The sequence below is a fragment of the Solea senegalensis genome, linkage group LG19, assembly GCF_019176455.1.
Source record: "Solea senegalensis isolate Sse05_10M linkage group LG19, IFAPA_SoseM_1, whole genome shotgun sequence".
Lineage (NCBI taxonomy): Eukaryota > Metazoa > Chordata > Actinopteri > Pleuronectiformes > Soleidae > Solea > Solea senegalensis.
In genome coordinates this window covers 1,149,886-1,171,529 of record NC_058038.1, presented here as the reverse complement: position 1 = coordinate 1,171,529, position 21,644 = coordinate 1,149,886, and the positions used below count along the sequence as shown (strand labels likewise).

Here is a 21,644-nt window from a genome sequence, read left to right as displayed (position 1 = left end):
AGCCCGCCATTTTACTGCAGGCGAGCAGCAGTTCACACACGTCGAGCTAACTCGCGGGCCTGTGGCGTCCGTTTATACATTTATATTTATATTCTCCCTGTCGTGAGTCAGTTTGCGGGGATCTGCGTACAGTGTGCGCTTCTTTGTCCGGTCCATGGTTTGACGTTTGTCAGATTCTGGAGGAGAGAAGGTGAGTGTCGCACTCCAAGCTTATTGTTAGCATAATTAGCTAACTTAGCAACGTGAGTAATGCAAATGTTTTGAGAATCGCGCGTTTAAAATACAACAGTGGAGGCGTAAATGCCTGTATTTATGTGTGTGTACTGCGGAGGCTATCTGTGCTCAAAGTCTCATGTTTGACTGTTAAAAATACTCCAGTGGCGACCACATGGCAGTAATCCCCCCGGCCCGTGAAGCTAACTGCGGGCTAACTGTCCGCCGGAAGCATTGTGCGGGGTTTGTTGCTGGGTGCATCCTAACTTTGTTATTTGTCATTCAGGTGAAAGATGACACAGTTTCTCCCCCCTAACCTGTTGGCCCTCTTTGCGCCGCGGGATCCCATACCTTTCCTGCCTCAGCTGGAAAAGCTGCCCCATGAAAAACATCACAACCAACCGTACTCTGGCATTGCGCCGTTTATCAGGCACTTCGAGGTGAACCCACGCTCTTCATATGGTTGATGTGTGTAGTTAAGCTTTTTCGATACCACATCTCAAAGGTGTTTATATTCTCTGTGATTAGGATCCTAGAGATGCTCCTCCACCGACAAGGGCAGAAACCCGAGAGGAGCGCTTGGAGAGAAAGGTGAGACAAGTGATTTTCAAGATTCAAAGTGTTTATTGTCATATGCACAGTAAAGAAACACGTTTCCCTGTACAATGAAATTCTAACTTTGCTGTCCACTCAAAAAACACCAGCATAAAGTGAAAAGTGTGCGTTATCTTGATTTAGTTGAGAACCTAATCTGGCCCTTAACTATTTCATTGTGGACATTTAGGCTGTTTTTCATCGGAGTGATTGTGTGAGGTACCACCTCCAAAATGCTTTTAGACATTAATTGTAGATTATTCAGTGTTTATCACAGGATAACAGCCATTTGCATATTTATGTCATGCATATTATATTTATTTTATTAGTACTCTGATGGACCTTTTTGTTATCTATTATTTTTGAGATTGATAAGTACTACGGATAATCAAAATGTAAGAAATCATCACATTTAATGATTATGAAAATAATCGTTAGTTGCAGCCCTACCAGTCGTTAGAATTCAGTTGATGCCCATTCTATTCGAGTATCGGTATCTGTTCACAGATTAAATAACAAACTTGTGTTTGCAGAGGCGAGAGAAAATTGAGCGAAGGCAAACAGTGCTGGAGACAGAACTCAAGCTTTGTAAGTTTTCACAGTGAAATACATCACTTTCTGTTTCTTGTCATGTTTTAAACTAATCCTGCTTTCCTGTTTACTTTATACCAGGGGACCCCCATAATGATCCCAATGCTCAAGGGGATGCTTTCAAGACCTTGTTTGTTGCACGAGTGGTGAGTATGTTCAAATAAAAAATGAAAGTATTTTTGTTATCAATTTATGTCTAACAGTAGACTGTCTTTTCTGCAGAACTACGACACAACAGAGTCCAAACTTCGGCGTGAGTTTGAGGTTTATGGTCCCATCAAACGGGTATGTTAAGCTGCCGTTTCTCAATATTTGCTAATGTGCTTTACTTGCTCAAAACTTGACATGAAACTATTGAGCGACAACCTTTCTTCATCATATCTTCAGTTATTTAAATGTATCTTTCTTTTGTAATCAGTCTGGGAACTGTGCATGTTGATTTGATGTGTAATGAGTTTTACATTGCACATTGATTATCATATTATGTTGAATAAATTAATGAAATACACCAAATATTATATATTCATTAAAAAAACGCATGGAACTGACAGTTACACTGAAAAAAGTAACTTGGTAACTACTTTAATTTTAAGCCAAATGAATCACGTTCTTGAAGAATTTGACCAAATTTATAGGCTATATATGTATATGCAATTTATAAGCCATGTGGCCCAGTAGGGGTATCACAATCTCCATTGTAAATCAAATATTGATCAAAACATCACTATCTCAACTAGAGTTGTCATGATACCAAAATGAGTAACCACGATACTATACCAGACAAAGTATCACGGTTCTGTGTAGTATCACGATACTGTGGCCTTTTTTGATTATTATTTTTATGAACTGCAATGTATTTGAACAATTTATAAATATTATTTATTTCTTATAATGTTTGGTGCATGATATATATGTGTGTGTGTATATATGTGTATGTGTATATATATATGTGTGTGTGTGTGTGTGTGTGTGTATATGTGTATATATATATATGTATGTGTGTGTGTGCGTTCGTTCGTCCAGCTAATGTCTCCATCTCTTGGTTTCAGATTTACATAGTCTACAACAAGAGGACAGGGAAGCCTCGGGGCTATGCCTTCATCGAGTATGAGCATGAACGAGACATGCACTGTGAGTACCAACTGTATAACACGCGAGCCAGAACCAACTTCTGTATATGATCACACATTGAGGACTGAGCTCTGGTGTACAAGGTGGTTCTTCAGGTGTTAGCCTGTTCCCCTTGGCTTGTTCTCTATCCATTTTTTTTGTAATGATGGGGTTGGGAGATGGGAAGGTAATCTATCCAGTGAGCAAATTGATGGTTGTGGCTTTGAAGGAGTCTCCTACAGATGTGTGGTACAATTTGCATGTTTAAACTACCGTTTTGTAGTTGTGTGGTGTGTGTCTGTGTTTGATGCGTGTCTTCTGGCTGAAGAGTGAAATTGGCTTTATTCAGTGGGGCATCACTGGAAAAGAGAGAAGCGCGGGGTAGAAATGTTTCTCCTGTGACCCTGACCATCTTTGCCTGTCAAGGGCCACATTGTCTTTTAACTGTTAGGTGTTGTAGTTCTGTGGATGAGCAGCTCTCCTGGTCGGACTTAAATGGTAAGCACACGGTCAGACTGGTCACTAAGCACTGAATGGTTTTAGCCATAGGTGTCAAGGACTGTCCTGTAAGAAAACCCACTTTTTTTAGTTACTGAGATTGTTTGTCATGTTTGTTTTTTTTTGGTGGTCTTCAACCCTGGTCATGGTGAGAATAGTTCATCTTCAGTGCACTAGTGAGAGATTTTTAACTGGTGGTGATGCAGCAGTCTTAATCAGACAAGCAAATGGTGCATCCACCACAGTGACACCATTCTGGGATATTGATGGTGATCAGCTCTTCAAGACCAGAGTTGCTGAATCACAGCTATAGCTATATTGTCACAGCAGGGGGTGAACTGCGGGGGGATGTGGGATTAAATAGTATATTAACTGTGTGTTGTTCTCATTGCCACTGCAGCCGCCAATCTGTGATGGCTATTGGCCAGAGCTGGCTGGCAGATGATGATGGTTATGATACATCTACACCCTACTACCACAGCTCAGTATATGGTTGGTATAATGGGTTTGTATGATGGGTAAGATTTCTTTCCACCCTCCATCTCCTACATAGGGAAGAGCAGCTACATGTAATAGGTAAAAGAGCTTTGAGAGCTGTAATCACAATTAGATCTTAGGCTATGGACCATCGAACACACCCTGACCATTAGTGTATCAAAAGTTGCCCAATGATTCTGCCCTTTGTATTAAAGCCACCACAGGTTACAGTGAGCTCAGGCAATAGCAATCGCTAAGCTTGTATGAAGTGTTAAAGCTGTTACCATTCAATGGGAAACACTGAGCAGTGTCCACACCCTATGACTCTGCTCTCTTGCATGTTATCACTGCCGTTGTAAAGAGGTTACTTGGAACTTAATTGGTAAGTTTGATATCACAGTGATGCTTGGAGATACCCAACATTTCCCACCAGGATCTTTGAGACGGCGGCGAGAATAAACTGTCCAAACAAAGGCCTGGGTCATATGTTCTGTCTGCAGAGCACCTATGCATTTCTTCATGCGTGTACGTGGCTGTGATTCCATTCCCTCTAAAGTGAAGGTCTAACATTCCACATCTGTACTAAATGTCATGTTCCATTCCAGCAGCAGTGATTTCTAGTAAGAAAGTTGCCCTCATTAATGTCCTTTTATCCTTTGAATGGTGAGTCGTACATATGTAGATACAGGTGGACATAATCTTATAAGCTCAAGTCAATTTCCATCATTACCGGTGTCTTCATTGTCTCGTCTGACCGAAAACAAAGTGCGCCGCCAACTGGACTGAGAAGTGTATGTGCTCTCGGGACATAATCCATGTGCTCACAAAACATGGAGGTGCTTATGTTCTGCAAAAGATCAGTGCACACCTCCGTGGACAAGGAAAGTATAACTCTGGCCTAAGACAGCTGCGCTGGCTTTAATAGAAAAAGGCAAATGAGGGGAATTTGTTTAGTAGTTTTGCTGCGTGGGTGATTCATCCATTTTATTCACCATATAACAGGGTCCATACATGTCAGTGTAGTCCTGGTCCAATTGTCAAATACTTAGTTTCTTTAATTTTAACCAAAAACAAACGTTTAGACATTGGACACACCAAACCAGTTAAAATTCCAAGACATGTCACTTAGCTAGTTTTTTTCTTTTTTTAACACTAGTTGGCCCGTGTTGCAATAAGGCAACTCTTGTAAGGAACATAGTGCCATTTTTATGTATTTAGCCATGATTCATGTCTTGGTGTGTTTCCGTTGATCAGCGTTAGTAGGACTGGTGGGGATTTGGTAAGGCCCTGTCATTGGATAGGATGTTGTCATCCTCAGTCAGCACAGCAAGTGCAGGGGTTCTGGTAAGGCCCCTGATAGAGGTGTCGCAACAGTACGCGTACTTTGGTACTGAGGCGTTTTGGTAAAACCCTACAATAGAGACAGAGGCTGTCATGCAGCTCGACGGTGAGGGGATGATGGTAAGATCATTAACTGTGACGTTATTAACCGGTGGGTTTTGGTAAGGCCCCTACTTTGATGGAAGTTTTCCCCTGGGATCACCACCACATCACACCAATGGCAACTGGCATGAGCTGCCTGGAGGTCCTCTGATCAAACAAGAGGGTAGAACAACTGTTGTGTGCTATAATGGGTTGAGATGTGGGACAGTTTGAATTTGGAAACATGCGACATGCTGAAAAGTCCTTGTTGAAGAGGCTGCTTACTGATGGCTTCCATTCTGATGTTTTGGTATGCTCATAATTAACCATTTAAAAATTAAGAGAAACACATTAAACCCTTCACAATGTTACAGACACAATGACAAAGTATGTTTGATTGGGGCTGATGAATTTTACAGCGTTAAAGCTTCTAAACCAATGGTTATTCTGTCATGCATACATATGGCGTATTTCCACTGGCTCTACTCGCCACAGCATGGTTTCATAACTCCGCCCATGTTGAGTAGGTACTGTTTTCTGTAGTGGAGATCTAACCTAAACTGTGCTGAGGGGAGTAGAGCCGGTGGAAATGCACCAATACACTTAGATTATACACAATTACTTCACTTTAGATACTTAATACCATTACATCAGAAAGTCGTTTTAAAAACAAATGTAGTTTGCCTCACTTAGACATTGCTGCTGTTTAAACATTCACAGTCGCCTCATCAGTTTTGGAAGTGTGAGGCCAAGTCTGTCATTTTTGCTGTTCATTCAAAACATTTGGGTTTAGATTTTTTTTTATCTATATTTCCATGGCGATATGTTCATTCACTGAAACGCATCCTTATTTGCCATGGTCAAACCAAAAAGAGATTGAGCAGCTGTTAAAATATTCTTATGTCCATCCATGTGGTCCTCTGCAAGACCTAGCAGCTCCACAGTAGATTAGTACGCCAGCACTGTAACTGAAAGCTGGGCGTTTAAATGATGAAGTTAATAGTGTAACTTCTCACTCATCGGGTGGAAGGAAGTCTACTCCCATTATCCCTCGGCTTTTACCCAGAGAGCAGCCATCTCGGCTTCACCTGCTCCTGGTCAGTATAATAATGCACTGTTTGTTTCCTTGGCCACATTGATAACAGTCACACTCGTATCTCACATGCGTCCTCTCCCTCTCCCGATTCCTCTCCTCCAGCTGCCTACAAACACGCAGACGGGAAGAAGATCGATGGTAGGAGGGTGCTGGTGGACGTGGAGCGAGGACGCACTGTCAAAGGATGGCAGCCACGCAGGCTAGGTCAGTTAGATTTTTTAAAAATGTTTTAACAGGTTGGTGCTTGCTGAGCTTCCCTTTGCTTGCCTTTCAACTACGGGGACATGCTCTGTCCACACTTTGGGTTTTTGAGACTTGTGTTAGGACAGGATATCTCCACATGAGTCGTAAGAACATACTTGTAACAACTTTTCTGTCAACATTCGCTGAAGCGATAACGAGTGTTACAGGCGTGTTTGTAGCATCAGACATACGACCTTACTTCCATGTATGATCATGTTATTGGAGGTCAGTGCATATTTAGTGACCTTCAGAGCGACAGCTACATGACTCTTTTTACACTTTCCAATTGTCTGGTTGTTGATACATATTCATTTTGTTATACATTATTTGGATTAAAAAATTAGTGGAAATGTCAGTCAGATTTTCTTGGTACGATTAATGTCAGAGCATAAATTGAGATTATTGTGCGCTAATTGATTTCACCACACTATAAATGCTGCTTATAGGTCTTAAAGTTTCATTTATTTATATCATTTGATGCCAACATAACAAAATAATGTAGCAACAAAGTAAAGTAACCAACAAGTACAAGAAAATGACAATAATCCCATTGGAATAAAAATCCCCATTATTCTGTAGACAATAAAAAAATGCTACATATTAACCATGTATGTCTCAGAGAAAACAGATGTGATTGGCTCTACCTGGCGGTGTTATTTTTGGCAGCCATTCTAGATTTAGTCTTAGTTTTATACGTTTGGACTAAAGCGCTTATTAGTTTTAGTCACATTTTAGTCATTTCAGAGCAGACTGTCCTCAGTGCGCCCCGCCAGCGTCACGTCGTCAGGGCAAGGAGCGTAAATCGTCTTGAAACACGGACCAAGTCATTTTTAGGTTTTGATTGACAGATTACGCGCACAATAAGCGGAGATGTTGTGCACTCTGAACGTCTGACAAACCACACACTGACATTTACGTCCATTCTCGTCTTGTCATGTTTTCGTTGTCAAACATGAGATGTTCCTCTCATCATCGTCTCGTTGTCGTCATTTTTACTATCGAGAGAAACTGCACCTTAATACATATGTATATTTATATATATATTTAAATAATTTATTTCTTGTATTACTTGCATATTGTTTGTTTATTATCTATTGTTGAGCTGCTGTAACACCGTTTTCTCTCCACTGTGAGATAAATAAAAAGTTATCTTATGGAAAAAAAGGGGCGTCAACAAAAATAATTTTGTCATCGTTGACAGAAACAACACTGCTACCTGGACTTTGTGTAAACTACAGTACAATATTAGTTTTCAACATTTCTTTTGAACCTGAGTATATCATTTTGAAACAACAAAAACAAAGCGACACAAGCGGTAACATGGGGTTGTTTAACTTTGTTTTCGTTTGCGTTGCGCTGAATTATGGTTCCGGCATAATCTTTTCTGACGGTATTGAGGAAATGTTACAATTAATATACCGTAGCTTTTCATACCGCGATTAATTGTGAAATGAAGTTATAATGACATAAAACCAATGATCCTACATTAGTCAAGTCGAAACATGGCAGACCCATCTTTGGCGAACTGTGACAGCCATGTAAAGCCAGTAATTCCATGTCGATGTCTGTCCTTGATTAGGTGGAGGTTTGGGTGGAACCAGGAGAGGTGGAGCTGATGTCAACATCAAACACTCTGGCAGAGATGATGCATCTCGTTATGACGATCGTCCACTGGGAGCGTGAGTGCTTCATATAACAGTTGTATTCTTTTCTATTACTGTGCATTGTGGTGTGTAACGGTCTTCACTCTGTCCCACAGAGACAGGGAACGTGGAGAGCGGAGGGAGCGCAGCAGGGAGCGTGAGCGGGACAAAGACAGGGAACGCCGGAGGTCCAGGTCCCGTGAGCGCCGCCGTCGCACCCGCTCACGAGAACGCGAAAGAGAGAGGGAGAGACCGGCAGCCGAGGAAGGCACCCCGAGCACTAGGCGTCGAGAGCGAGAAAGGGAGCGCGGGGTGGCAGCAGCAGCAGGGGGAGACAGCCGGAGTAGGGAGAGGAGTCGAGACCGGAAAAAAAGGAGCAGGAGCCGAGATCGTAAGAGGGAGAGAGAGAGGGGCAAGGGCCTGGATGGTGAGGAGATCGGCCAGGGAGAGGGTGCCCTTGAGGGTGGGGAGAGAATGCAGGAGGAACAGGAAGGCGAAGTTGCTGAGGGCATGGACGAGCGCAGAGACAGGGACAGGGAGAGGGACAGAGACCGAAGGCGTAGCCACAGGGACAAAGACAGGCGCAGGGGAGACCGGGACAGAGATAGGGAGCACAAACGGGATCGGGGGGACAGAGACAAAGGAGAGCGCAGGGAGGAGCGTCACGGGTCCCTACGAGACGACATGGGCCCCCAGGATGACATGGGCAACGAGGACGACGGGGGAGCGCCACCAAACATGGAGGAGTACAGTCAGGATGGGATTTTGATGGACCAGCAGTCGGTGCCTTCAGCTGACGGCTATGGCTCCAGTGAGAATGGCTACAAGATGGAGACACCAGCAGACGAGTACTGAACCAGGCTTCTGTCCGTCACATCCCTGAGCTCACATCATCTGGTCTATATTGAACTTGGCTATTGAATTTGTGTCGAGGCACAAAGGCCTAAGTGGAGGGCATGGTCTCCTCCTCCATCCTGTCAACAATCTGAAATGTATTCCTGTTAATTTTGTTGCACACCCACGGTGTCTGATGTCCTTAAAGCTGCAGTAAGCAGGATCACTGGAAACATAGATGATTGTTGGGTTAAAGAACGCTGAAACTCTGCTCATAGTGACTTACCTTTTATTGCATTTCTTGTCCAACTCTTTTCTGTTTTTTAGGTTTTTTGCAGTACAGGCAGTTGTTAGGTGAACTTCACTTTGATGTGATCGCTCAAAGACTTCATCATGAGGCCAGGAGATGCATATAAGTGTTCTCTAATCACACCAGTGTGGAGTTATTGATCAGTAATGCTTCAACAAATCTGCCTACTGTACCTTTAAAGCCGCGTTGCTTGCATCTGCCTTGATTTTGGGGTAAACACACTTAGTTCATTTGGAGATGGCGAGACTGTATCTTTTATTTCCATGTTCTGCAGTTGTGACGTACGCTTATTTGGGCCCAGTTACCATTTTCTGCAGTGTATGTGAAACCGAATGAAGTGTAGTATTTTGTGGTGATAGAAGGCTTTTCAGTTCTGTTTGGATTCTTTTTACGTCTGCCATATTTGTATGTTAGAATCGCAGGGTCATTTTAATAAAGATGTGACTTGAGCCCAAGTTTATTAATCATACACGTTTTGTTTTTTTGCTGCCTCTACATTTCTGAGCCACAACTTTGCAGCTCTACTCGTGTTTTTGCCATTTCCTCTGTTGTGCTCCTCTTTCACAAAGTTGTGAAATGTGTTTGATGGCACCGTAAACATCATCTGTCCATTGTCTACCCGGCCACGTGCAGCCGTGTCCGTGTTAGTCAGTCATTTCCTCCAACAACAGTTCTCTCTGGTGTGAACGTGTAAAATAATGCTGCCGCTGCTTTGATCTGTGTTTTGCTGCAGTTTGTTTCTCGGGGTGACCTCTGACCTCTTCAATCTGACGCCTCCGTGTCGAGGCTGGTTTTCTTCCATCTATTTGGTTTTTAGGTTGACTTGGGGCAGTGCTCGTCTGTCTTGTTATTCCATATCATCATAAGCGCTCAGGTTAAATGTCTGTGTCCTGTAAGGTCAATTATTACACACAGTGTAAATGAGTGAGCGTTGTGAATTTGGATAAAGTACACAAACGGTTAAGTAACCATGAAGCAGTCATTACCTCCTGGTTAATCACTATTAACTAAGTTTACATGACATTAATTAAAGCATTAGTCAATAGTTATAAAACATAATTAATCAGCACAAAATGATAACCAGAATTATGGCTTTTCCCCCAAAGAATTGTATTAATTTAAAAAGAAAAGAGTGATAAATCCCAGTATTATGACTTCATCACACTGTAATGTCTCTATAACCAACCACAGCATCACTGGGTATCATCTGTCTCCTGTGAACAGTCCTGGGCATATATGATATTATTTATAAATATAAACATGTCAAACACACAATCATTTATTGTCTCATTTCTCCTATTAAACATTAGCCTCGTGTCACATTCACAAAGAGATCTACGGATCCCCGGACATGACATGGTAAAACAAATAAAGTATTAAGTATAATGTGGCCACAGTATTTATTTACAGCTATTTCGGTTTTTTAACCATGTCATGTCCGGGGCTCCGTATTATCGCACTTTTATAAAATAATGAAACAAATCATCCTAATGTGACGAAGCACGAGAGAGTTCATCTCTGCGCGCGAGCACGGTGTGAATGAAACGATGCGCGTTCACGTCGGATGCAGTCGATTTTCGGCACAACACCTGATGTGCTGCTGCGTCTCCTCCTCAGTCTCCTCCTCAGTCTCCTCTTTCTCCTCCTTCACGCTGCTGCTCTCGTGTCACCGTGGAAACATGGAGCTCGCCTCTCTGTGAACCAGTGAACTGACGAAGGATCTCAGGATGATGTCCACTTACTACCACCCAGTGAAGGACGCGGATATGGCCGCCATGACGGAGCCGCTGTGTCTCGAGAGAGGTAAGAAAGCAAGCAGAGGACAGACAGAGGGACAGGACAGAAGCGTTCAATAATCACGCTGTCATTTAAACGTGTGGTCGAGTGAGTGTCGCGCGGTGACAGCCGAGGACCAAATGTGCTTTTTCATTTAAAAACGCTCCTCATATGTAAATAAAGGTGATGTGGCGCGTGTTACTGTGGAGCTGCTGCTGTCTCGCGCGAGCAGAGGCCCAGGGGGATAAAAGGGTTTCCAGTCAGAGGACGAAATTACGCATAAACACCTGTCATCATGATCCGAGCAGGTAACAGCAGCTGCTGAACACTCACACGATTCCACACGCGCGTCACTGAAATATGACGCTCCACTTTTAGGTCTAGAACAAATCGGGCTGAGGGGTTTGAGGAAATGAAGATGTTTCTACACTAGTTTACAGTTAATCTGTTACTCAGCAAAATGTCAGTAACAGTCTAAATGTAATATTTAGAACCACGTGTTTCCTTACTTCTAAAACCAAACAATAAATATTCTATTTTCAGTTGAATATGGAGCCTTGTGTTTAAGAGAAGATTGATGATCACACATAAAGAACAGCCTTCTTCCACCTGCGGAACATTATGAAAATTAGAAACATTCTGTCTTTACAGGATGCTGAAAAACTAGTTCATGCTTTTGTTACATCTAGATTAGATTACTGTAACTCCTTATTAGCAGGATGTTCCAACAAGTGTGTTAGAATCCTTCAGTTCATTCAAAATGCTGCAGCACGAGTTCTGACAGGAACTAGAAAGAGAGACCATATAACTCCAGTGTTAGCTTCTCTACACTGGCTCCACCCACAGTTTAGAATTAAATTTAAAATCCTCCTCCTCACGTACAAAGCACTTAATGGTCAGGCCCCTTCATACCTGAAAGACCTAGTCTTACCTGATCACCCTAATAGACCACTTAGGTTACAAAATACAGGTTTACTTGTGGTTCCCAGAGTCTGTAAGAGTAGAATGGGAGGCAGAGCCTTCAGTTACCAGGCTCCTCCTCTCCTGTGGAACCAGCTTCCAATGACAGTTCGGGAGGCGGAGCCTCTCTCTGTATTTAAAGTTAGACTTAAAACTTTCCTTTTTGATAAAGCTTATAGTTAGAGCTGGTTCAGGGAAACCTAAACCATCTCTTAGTTATGCTGCTATAGAACTAAACTGCTGGGGGATTTTCCTGTGGTACACGCACATTCACTCTCTCACACTCAGCATTTGATTATGACTTTTTATATTAACCTTGTCTCTTTCTCTCCCTAGTTTGTGTCCTTCCTTCCTTCCCTCTCTCTCTCTCTGTATTCTCATCATGCAGGTTGCAGGATCCAGATCCAGTTTTCGAGGCTATCCATATCATCACCGTTATTATTGTGCTATAATTAAAAGTCGATATCATTAACTGTATAAACTTGTAACCTGATACAGTTGTTGTGTATCTGCTCCTGGTCTCTCTCTCTCTTCTGTCTCTAACTCATCTCCCTCTTGTCCTTTCTCTCCCCCCTTTCTTTCCCCCACCTCTCCTCTGTCCCCCATTTTTCCTTTCACCCCAACGGTCGAGGCAGATGACCGCACATCTCTGAGTCTGGTTCTGTCAGAAATTTCTTCTTCTGTTAAGAGGGAGTTTTTTCTCTCCACTGATGCCTAGTGTTTGCTCATTGTGTGAACTGTTGTGTTTCTCTGCTCTCCTTGATGTTGTCTATGTACAGACCTGAGATCATGTATGTTATGATTTGGCGCTATACAAATAAATTGAATTGAATTGAATTGAATTGATGACATTGAAGAAAATACAGTCCCATAAAAGATGAATTATGGATGAAGTGGGTGTAATGTAAAGACAACCTGTAGCCAAGTGGAAAGGGAACTTGGCTTGTAACTGAAGGGTCCCCACTCGGTCAAAAAGGGCTGGGGTACCCAACCCCCAATACTCCCCGTGCGCTACTCAGTGTGGCAGCCCACTGCTCCTAATTCTAGGATGGGTCAAATGCAGAGGTATACTTTCCCTAAGGGGATTAATAAGATTATTCTTAATGATAAAGGATACAATCGCTCCATTTCAGATTAGTAGATTTATCATGGTGATAATATCATAAATATTACATGTGTACGTGCAGACTGAAGACAGATTTTTTCAGTCACCGTAATAATAACATTGTGAATTACAATGATTTTGTTCAGGATAAACGCGGTGCCTCAAAGATTATTGTCGTGGATAACAACACGCTGTTTTTATGGATGTCGTCATCAGGACTCAACACGGCCTCAATCACAGGAGGATTTGTTAAAATAGACAAATGACTTTGACTGAATAGCATAATAAGAGAAGTCTTTATGAGAGAGTTGCTGCTTGGTAACCATCTTTGTGCTTTTGTGTCGTAGACGTGTGCAGAGTGATCGAGCTCCTGGACCGGCTGCAGCGCAGCGGTGAGCTGCCTCCACCCAAACTTCAGGCCTTGCAGAGAGTCCTGCAGAGTAAATTCTGTGCTGCCATCAGAGAGGTAAGGCTCCACCGCTCAGGTGTCACAGATTTACCCTCATTTATCAAACATGTAGAAACTGGCGTGTGATTCATGGAATGTGCGTCCTGGCCACCCCATAGCCTTCATTCACTCACTCACCTCTTTACCTCTTTATCCTCCACGTTAAAGGCGGGGTCACAGCCTGGACATCACATTTCCCATAATAGTTTGTTCTATCGTACGCTTCCCTGGAGAGAAACACTGCTCTCTGGGATTTTTCTGCACATTTTCTGGTCTTTACGAGGTTTTACAACGAAACTCTGTTACACAATATAGAATAAAAAGATCTATAAATGCCTGTGTCCATGTTTCAAGGTGTCCTGTGTCTGTGTCTCAACGTGTCCGTGTCTCAACGTGTCCTGTGTCCATGTCTCAACTTTTCCTGTGTCCATGTCTCAACTTTTCCTGTGTCAGTGTCTCAACATGTCTGTGTCTCAACGTGTCCTGTGTTCATGTCTCAACGTTTCCTGTGTCCATGTCTCGAGGTGTCCCGTGTCTGTGTCTCAAGGTGTCCTGTGGACACTTTTACAGGCGCCTAGGATCAAAGCATTTATAGCAGTTATATTTATTTTAGACGTTCATCAAATAATTAGTGAGGGAGGGAGGGGCCACAGAAGCATGTGAAACAGAAATGTCTCCATGCTGGTGTTCACATGTCCAGGAGAGGGGAGTTTTTACAACAGTGAAACGACAACTGATGTTTCTGTAATTGTAGAGTACAGTACTTAGTTTTCAGAGCACCAGTGTGTGCAGTTCATCTCTGCCTTCTTACTCCATCATCATCATCATCATCATCATCATCGTCGGTGGACACTCGGGTTCTGGTATGTCTGTCCTCCTTCTTGGTCTTCAGAGGTGGGCGAAGAGGCCAATCTTGGACCCGCATATTTTGGGGCAGTGTGGGCATGGGTGGGTAATGGTGGTTGTGGGTTTGGGTGCAGCACTATTGAGATCGTCATACTGCGCAGCTCCATCTCGATCAAGTTTTCCTCAGGTCGCCCTGTTTGTTGCTGTGGCCTCCCAGGTCTTAAGGCCAATGTGGCACTTCTTGAGGTTTGCTTTGATGTTGTACCTTTTCTTTTGGCCTCCTGGGGCACGCTTTCCCAGAACAAGCTGTGAGTAGAGAACTTGCTTGGGAAGGCGAGAGTCAGGCATCCGAATCACATGCCCCGTCCATCTGAGCTGGTGTTGGGAAATGGCAGTGATGATGGAGATGCTAGCCTCCTCCAGGACACTGGTGTTAGTCCGTCGATCCTCCCAGGTTATCCTGAGAATTCTCCAGAGGTTCCTCTGATGGAAAGTGCTCTCAAATGTCTGCTGTATGTGGTCCAGGCTTCTGCGAGCCTCAAAGACCCTTTTTTTCAGTCTTGAGTATGCCCCGCTGGCACAGCTAAGACGATGGTGTACTTCTTCATCAATGGTGGCTTTAGATGACAAGAGGCTGCCTAGGTATGGAAAGTGGTCCACATGTTCCAACCTGGTGTCAATAAAGACGTGTGGGGGACTGCTGCTGTTTGGTGGAGGCTTATGGAGGATTTGAGTCTTGTTGATAGACAGACCAAGCTGTTTGTACGCTTTCGCGAAAGCCATCAAGGTGCATTGTAGGTCCTCTTCTGAGAAGGCTACAATAGCTTTATCGTCTGCATACTGCAGCTCTGTGGTGGTGCGACCCTTAGCCCTGAGTCTGTTGATGTTCAGAAGTCTGTCAAACCTGTACATGATTTCGACTCCCAGTGGCAGCTGGTTCCCTGTAAAATGGAAAATGGCTGCGATGAAGATGGAGAACAGCAATGGAGCAAAGACGCATCCCTGCTTTGCTCCTGTTTCGACCCGAAAGGGTTCTTTCTCGTCTCCAAAACCAGTCAGTACAGTGGCAGACATGTTATCATGCAGCAGCCACATCACTCTGTTGTATTTTTCTGGGCAGCCAGAGGGCTTGACAGTTGACTAAGTCAAAGGCTTTGGTGAGGTGTATGAAGGCCATGTATAGAGGTTGATTCTGTTCCCAGCACTTTTCTTGCAACTGACGAGCAGTGAAGATCATATCTGTAGTGCCTCTGTTTGGGCAGAATCCACTATGAGACTCAGGAAGGATGCTTTCTGACAGAGGGGTGAGTCTGTTGGCCAACACCTGAGCTAACGTCTTCCCAATGGTGGAAAGGAGGGAAATGCCGCTGTAATTCCCACAGTCCGCCTTGTCTCCCTTCTTAAAGAGGGAGATGACTAAAGCATCCTTCAGCTGTGCCGGAATTTCCTCTTTTTCCTATATTTTGAGCAGTAGGGTGTGGATGTTTAAGGAGAACAGGTCCGCCTTCTTTTAGAACCTCAGCTGGGATGCCGTCAGGCCCAGCAGCCCTGTTGTTTTTTATGGTCCTGATAGCGTCCTACACCTGAGGTGAAGTTCAGAAGCTCTTCATAGTGCTTTTTCCAAACTGTGTTATTGCTTCCTTATCTTTCAACAGGGAGAGTTCATCCTTAGAACGAAGGCGAGTTAGGCAGCGGTGGCTAGGGCCATATACCACTCTTGTGGCTTCAAAAAGCCTCTGGTGTCTCCAGAGTTAGCAAACTGTTGGATCTCCAGAGCCTTTTGTGTCCACCACTGGTTCTTCAGTATCCTATCCTGTGATTGAACAATTGCTTTCACTTTGGAATGGGCTTCTCTTTTTTCCTTACAGTTGTTATAATTTTGGTGATGAAAGTTTTCTGATTGATGGATTGGATTTAGGTGTCATTCTCATCATACCAGTATGATGTTTCTGCTTTTTGTGTCCAAGACTTGCTTTGCAGGAATTCATGATGGTGGCAGAGAGGATGTCCCAATGCTTTTGGATGTCCTGTAGATACTGGTCTCCAGGGCTGCCTGGAGCACATCATGGCGGTCTTGGGAGCGCACAATGACATAGTCAATGAGATGCCAGTGTTAAGTGCGGGGATGCATCCAAGAATATCTTGAACTTGTTCTTTTGACAGAAAAGTGTGTTGGTGATGGCCAGGTCATATTCGGAGCACTTTGTTAAAAGCAGTAAGCCGTTGGAGTTAGTGTTTCCGACCCCTTCTTTTCCCAGTGTACCTCTCCATAGATTGTAGTTTTCCCCTACTCTGGTGTTAAAGTCCCCAAGAAGGATTAGTTTATCCTCCCTGGGGACTTTGGATAGAATTTTGTCCAGGTCAGCATAGAAGGTTTCCTTGATGTCTTCCTGTGCATCAAGTGTTGGGGCATAAGCACTAATGACAGCCATCTGACTGCTTGCAAGCATCAGACGTTTGGTTATTAGGGCCCACAGGGCCCAAGGTTGTTGATAACACCCACACCGTGGATTCGTGGCTCATCAAGGTTTTCAGAATCAGAATCAGAATCAGAAGAGCTTTATTGCCAAGTACGATTTGCACATACAAGGAATTTGTTCTGGTGTCATTGGCGCATAACAAGCATACAAAATTTTTAAAAGTGAACAGTAAACGTATATATACACAGTATATAAATGTTTTTAAAGATGAAAAAGAGCACTACAGAAAGAGCAGTAAAGAGCAGTTTTCCTTTCCAGAAGAAAGTATAGCCTCCCTTTTCCTCCTTTAGCTGCCCTTCATCAGCCAGATGGGCTTCAGAGAGAGCTGAAATGTCAATTCGGAACCTTTTTAGTTCCCTTGAGATTATGGCTGTTTGTCTTTCGGGTCCTTCATTGGATTGGTTGTTCGTGAGGGTCCGCAGTTTCCAGGTTCCAAAATGTAATTTATGTTTCTGACGGCATGGTAGGTGACCCCTCTGGATGCGGTAATCCACACAGGGTGGGTGAGGCAGGCTATGTTTAGGGTACATTTTCTACCCCCCTCCCCTTTTCTGGGTGAGCAGAGTGGATCCTTAATAGGGCTGCTCAGTCCTGGGTGCAGCTACCCAAAAGCTCTTTCTGCCTCATCCAAGGGTTTAATGATCATCAAACACCCACCGCCTGTGTGCCGGGTTGTGGCTAGGGGCTGCCAGACTTCACGATCCTGCCCCCGTCACCTCTACCCGATCGCCACAGGACTTTGTATCCAGGGTGGGACTGGGTTGGGTTCCCTTTCGAGAGGATGCCTGCATGCCACGTCTCTGGGGTCCCCTACTACTCCTAGCCTTGAACCGCAGGGTGCCAGTTACCGCGTGTGGCCGCAAGGAGGCCACACAAATCAAACACACATACACTAATCTGCCGCTGCTCATACTCACCCTGTGTTCTGCTGTCCTTCAGGTGTATGAGCAGCTTTATGACACTCTAGACATCGTTGGAGGACCAGAGGTGCGAGCACAGGCAACAGCCAAGGTATTCATTACCTGCTTGCAATGAATGAAAGGCTTCTTTCCTGCTGTACTTTTGTAACTGCATTTGAATCTTATGGATTCCTTCCTGTCCAGGCCACAGTGGCAGCATTTGCAGCGAGCGAGGGCCACGCACATCCAAGGGTGGTGGAACTCCCCAAGACAGAAGAGGGTCTGGGCTTTAACATCATGGGTGGCAAGGAGCAGAACTCCCCCATCTATATCTCCAGAGTGATCCCTGGTGGTGTGGCTGACCGCCAAGGAGGGCTGAAGAGAGGAGACCAGCTGCTGTCTGTCAATGGTGTGGTAAGAACATCTCTTTCTGTTCAATCTAGTATTTAAATTGGATTTTTACCAGAGGGTATCTGTTTAATCTAGGATTTAAATGGGAATTCGACGGCTGTGACTAGCAGACCAGGGCAGTCGCTTGTGTTCATTATCAGATCCTTTGGGCTTCAGTTGTTGCTGTTCAGGGGGTGACGGTGTCTAAGCGGAAGAGTCCATAACATAGCTGTTAACATAATGTTTGTAGTGGCCTTTACCTTTAAATACTTGGGCCAATGCTCAATATCATTTAATTTATCAATCCAGTCATCTAGAATATTATGGTATTCATTACTTTCTCAGGGTTTAACAGTGTTTTCCATTTGTAGTCCAAGGTCATGGGGCCAAGATGGCTGCCACCACACAAAGACTGCTACTTTTACTGTTCAACGCACTTCACTGCACACACAGGACGTCCTTTGTAAGCCAGTACACTTACAACGGTTGAAACTAAATTAGAATGAATAAGAATATCATTTAGTCCTCTTCTGTTACACCAACTGTCCTCATGTCCTCTTTCACAATTCCATAAATGTTCACTGTGGTTTTATGAGCATGACACTCCTGTACTGTACTGTACCTGCTTGTCTCAGTGAGGAAGAGGCTCTAGTTTCTGAGAGTGCTGCTCATGAGAAGCAACAATAATGTAAAGTCAGAGCAGGGATCTGGTAAATGCAAGAGAACTTCAAACGTCCTCTTGTTGTTGTCCTCGCAGAGCGTTGAGGGGGAGCACCATGAGAAGGCGGTGGAGCTGCTGAAAGCTGCCCAGGGTTCAGTCAAACTGGTGGTCCGGTACACTCCGAAGGTCCTGGAGGAAATGGAAGCTCGCTTCGAGAAGATGAGAAGCGCCCGCAGACGACAGCAGCACGCCAGCTACTCGTGAGACTGCTCCTTAGTTCTTTGTCCCCTTTGCAGTCTTTGATAACCAGTGTCGGCACTGCCCACTTTGACCCAGAATGAGACAGGCACAGACAGTAGCTATTAGCTAATATGAAATGTACATAAACATGTTGTTTTCATTTAAATCCACAAAGAGGAAACTGCTGCCGTAAGTAACCAGCAAAGCTTGTCCAGAGGTATAATTCGGTGTCAGTGTTTTTGTGTATTGAACGTGCAAAAGAGATGAATGAAGTGAGGCTTACTGCCAAGGTGTATGTCTGTGTCCACTTCAGCACTGAAACGAAGATGAAGGGGAACTCAAGGTTTTTTTATTGGCTTATTTTAAATGGAACCATCCACAATCAAAATCCATAATTGTGTGTCTCTTTTTACAGATCACTGGAGTCCCGGGGTTAGTTGATCCCTTCATCCAACTCATTGTACAACCCTCCTGCCTCTTGTGTTCCAGTGGGAGGAGAAGCAGGAACCAGAAGAGCCGACTGTCACCTGAACTGTGCACTTTATTTTATTTCATCTTATTGCCTCAAAACCTCATGATATCTTACACACACACACACACGGCCCATTGAAACTCTACACCAGTGTTCATTAATACAAAGATAGCAGCGGAGAAAATCCTGAGCTCTCAAAATAAAATCATTATCGTCGACGTTAAAACACACAGGTGTAAATAAACTGAGCAGATTTATTCTCTCATCATCATTCTCGTCCTCTTCCTCACACATACAGAGATTAAGATGACTCTTCATTTGTTATACACACTCACATCCTCTGGTATCTGCAGTAGAAGAGTATTTCTCATTTTCCTCTATGTACCACCAGAGGAAGCTCACGCACCATAGTTTGAGAACCATGGCTCTTGGTCACAGGGCAGCTGAACGTTGTGGGGGCAGTTCAGAGTTTATACAGACATGACTCACTGCTGCCCTGTGGGAGGTTTAATTTGTCAAAAGTCACGGCAGACACATGGGAATATTCAATCTCTTTATTCTAATATATAATAATATATATAATTATATAATATATGTAATAATATAAATATTATATAATATGTATAATATTCCCCACATTATATTCCACTGCTGTGAAACGTGCTTGTGTTTCTGTTTCAGATCAAGCACAATAAAATAACCTCTCAGTGGTCGCCGTGTTGATGCCTGCAGCTTGGCGCTCAGCACTGCCCTCTAGAGAACGTGTTGTGTAACATGTGTAGAAGAGTGACGGACGAGAAACAGACGTATAAATGATGAGTTTAGATTCAGCAGTTACAGGAATGAGACGGGGCTGGAGGATGAGGAGCAATGTTAGTTATGTGTGTTCTTGTATCACGAGAAAACATCTCCTACTATGACTGGACAGAATCACATCAACATCTGTCATTGGTGGCTTCACTAGAGTTAGTTGGAGAGTTAGTGTTACAGTTCGAGTTCGAGTTCGAGTTAGAATTAGTGTTAGAATTAGAATTAGAATTAGAATTAGAGTTAGTGTTAGAGTTTATGTTAGAATTAGAATTAGAGTTAGTGTTAGTTAGTGTAGTCAGTGTTCATGTGATTCCTCTGCTCATCTGCATCTGTCCATCACTAAGTGGACCATTCATTAGCAGTAAAGGTCCAGTGTGTATGAATACTACGGTGGCCTTCACATACCAGAAAGGATGTAAACACTCACTCTCTCACTCCTCCTCCTCCTCCTGAGCCTTTTCTAAAGTCCATGTAAATGATGTACACAATGCTGTGTTCCACTTGTTTCCTCTGTCAGGAACCAGGATGAGTCCTCATGGAAAAACCTGGTCCTAATGGAAGTTTAGGGCTAATGTTTGAAATGTGCTTTGGTTAGGGTTAACCATTAACTGGTTATATTTAAGATTGGAGATACTGCATTCCATTTGTTTACAAGCGTGTGTTTGACAGTAAATTAGTCAAACACATAATAAAATAACATGTCGCCCGATGTCTGTCTCCCACCCTCGACTTCTCTGTGAATGCTGTGAACTCAGAGGAGATGTCACTCCGAGTTTGAAAGCAGCAGCAGCAGCAGCAGCAGCATTATTCTATTTTAAAATGATATTTATACAATAAACCCTCCTAAATGTTACACACTGGACCTTTAAGAACTACAGTGAAGTTGTAGTTGGTGAGTCTGGTGTTAGACACAGTGTTTTTGTATTTGTCATTTATTTCTATGTCCTATATTTATTTAGTTGCATAATTACTTGTGAAAAAGACTGACTGCATATAGAGCACCGTCTAAACGCTCATTGTCATGTAGCTGAAGTTTGCATTTATGAGGAATTAAAGAGACATTTGTGACCAAGCGTGTGATTTCTTGTATGTAGTAGCATGACCGTATGAATCTGTGTGTGAAACTGCCTTTTTCCTTTGTGTTGGAGGACTAAACTAAAAGCTACGTTCACATTCTTAGTTGTGTGTGTATTAGTTATGTATGCAGTAAATCTATAAAATAAAGTCTGACTGTGAAGGCAGCAGTTAATGTGTTTATTTTAACACAAAATCGTAAGATGTGTAAAACTAGGCTTTTCCTAACATTCTATTCAGAGACTGACTAATGACTGACTGCTAATGAATCACATTCACTTCATTGTCATTATTTCAAACGTGTTTGGGAACCACTGCTTTAAAGGTGACATCGAATGCTTGTATCGCACATATATGTTAGTTATGGAGGTCTACTTACATATATTATCTTGTTTTCACGGTCACATATATGTTAGTTATGGAGGTCTACTTACATATATTATCTTGTTTTC

General features: G+C 43.3%; 2 protein-coding genes across 2 annotated transcripts; both read left to right on the top strand.

The window, feature by feature from the left end:
- snrnp70 (small nuclear ribonucleoprotein 70 (U1)) lies at window positions 1–9,500 on the top strand. The gene is made up of 10 exons (XM_044051277.1): window positions 1–190; window positions 500–653; window positions 742–804; window positions 1,341–1,395; window positions 1,480–1,544; window positions 1,621–1,683; window positions 2,448–2,529; window positions 6,104–6,205; window positions 7,824–7,923; window positions 8,004–9,500. Exons 2-10 carry the CDS (start codon window positions 507–509, stop codon window positions 8,740–8,742), a joined length of 1,416 nt encoding a protein of 471 aa, XP_043907212.1. The 5' UTR covers window positions 1–190; window positions 500–506; the 3' UTR covers window positions 8,743–9,500.
- Window positions 9,501–10,577: 1,077 nt separating this feature from the next.
- On the top strand, window positions 10,578–21,190 carry lin7b (lin-7 homolog B (C. elegans)). Its single transcript, XM_044051325.1, has 6 exons — window positions 10,578–10,834; window positions 13,220–13,338; window positions 17,586–17,657; window positions 17,750–17,959; window positions 18,693–18,856; window positions 19,252–21,190. Exons 1-6 carry the CDS (start codon window positions 10,759–10,761, stop codon window positions 19,271–19,273), a joined length of 663 nt encoding a protein of 220 aa, XP_043907260.1. The 5' UTR covers window positions 10,578–10,758; the 3' UTR covers window positions 19,274–21,190.
- Window positions 21,191–21,644: the final 454 nt, after the last annotated feature.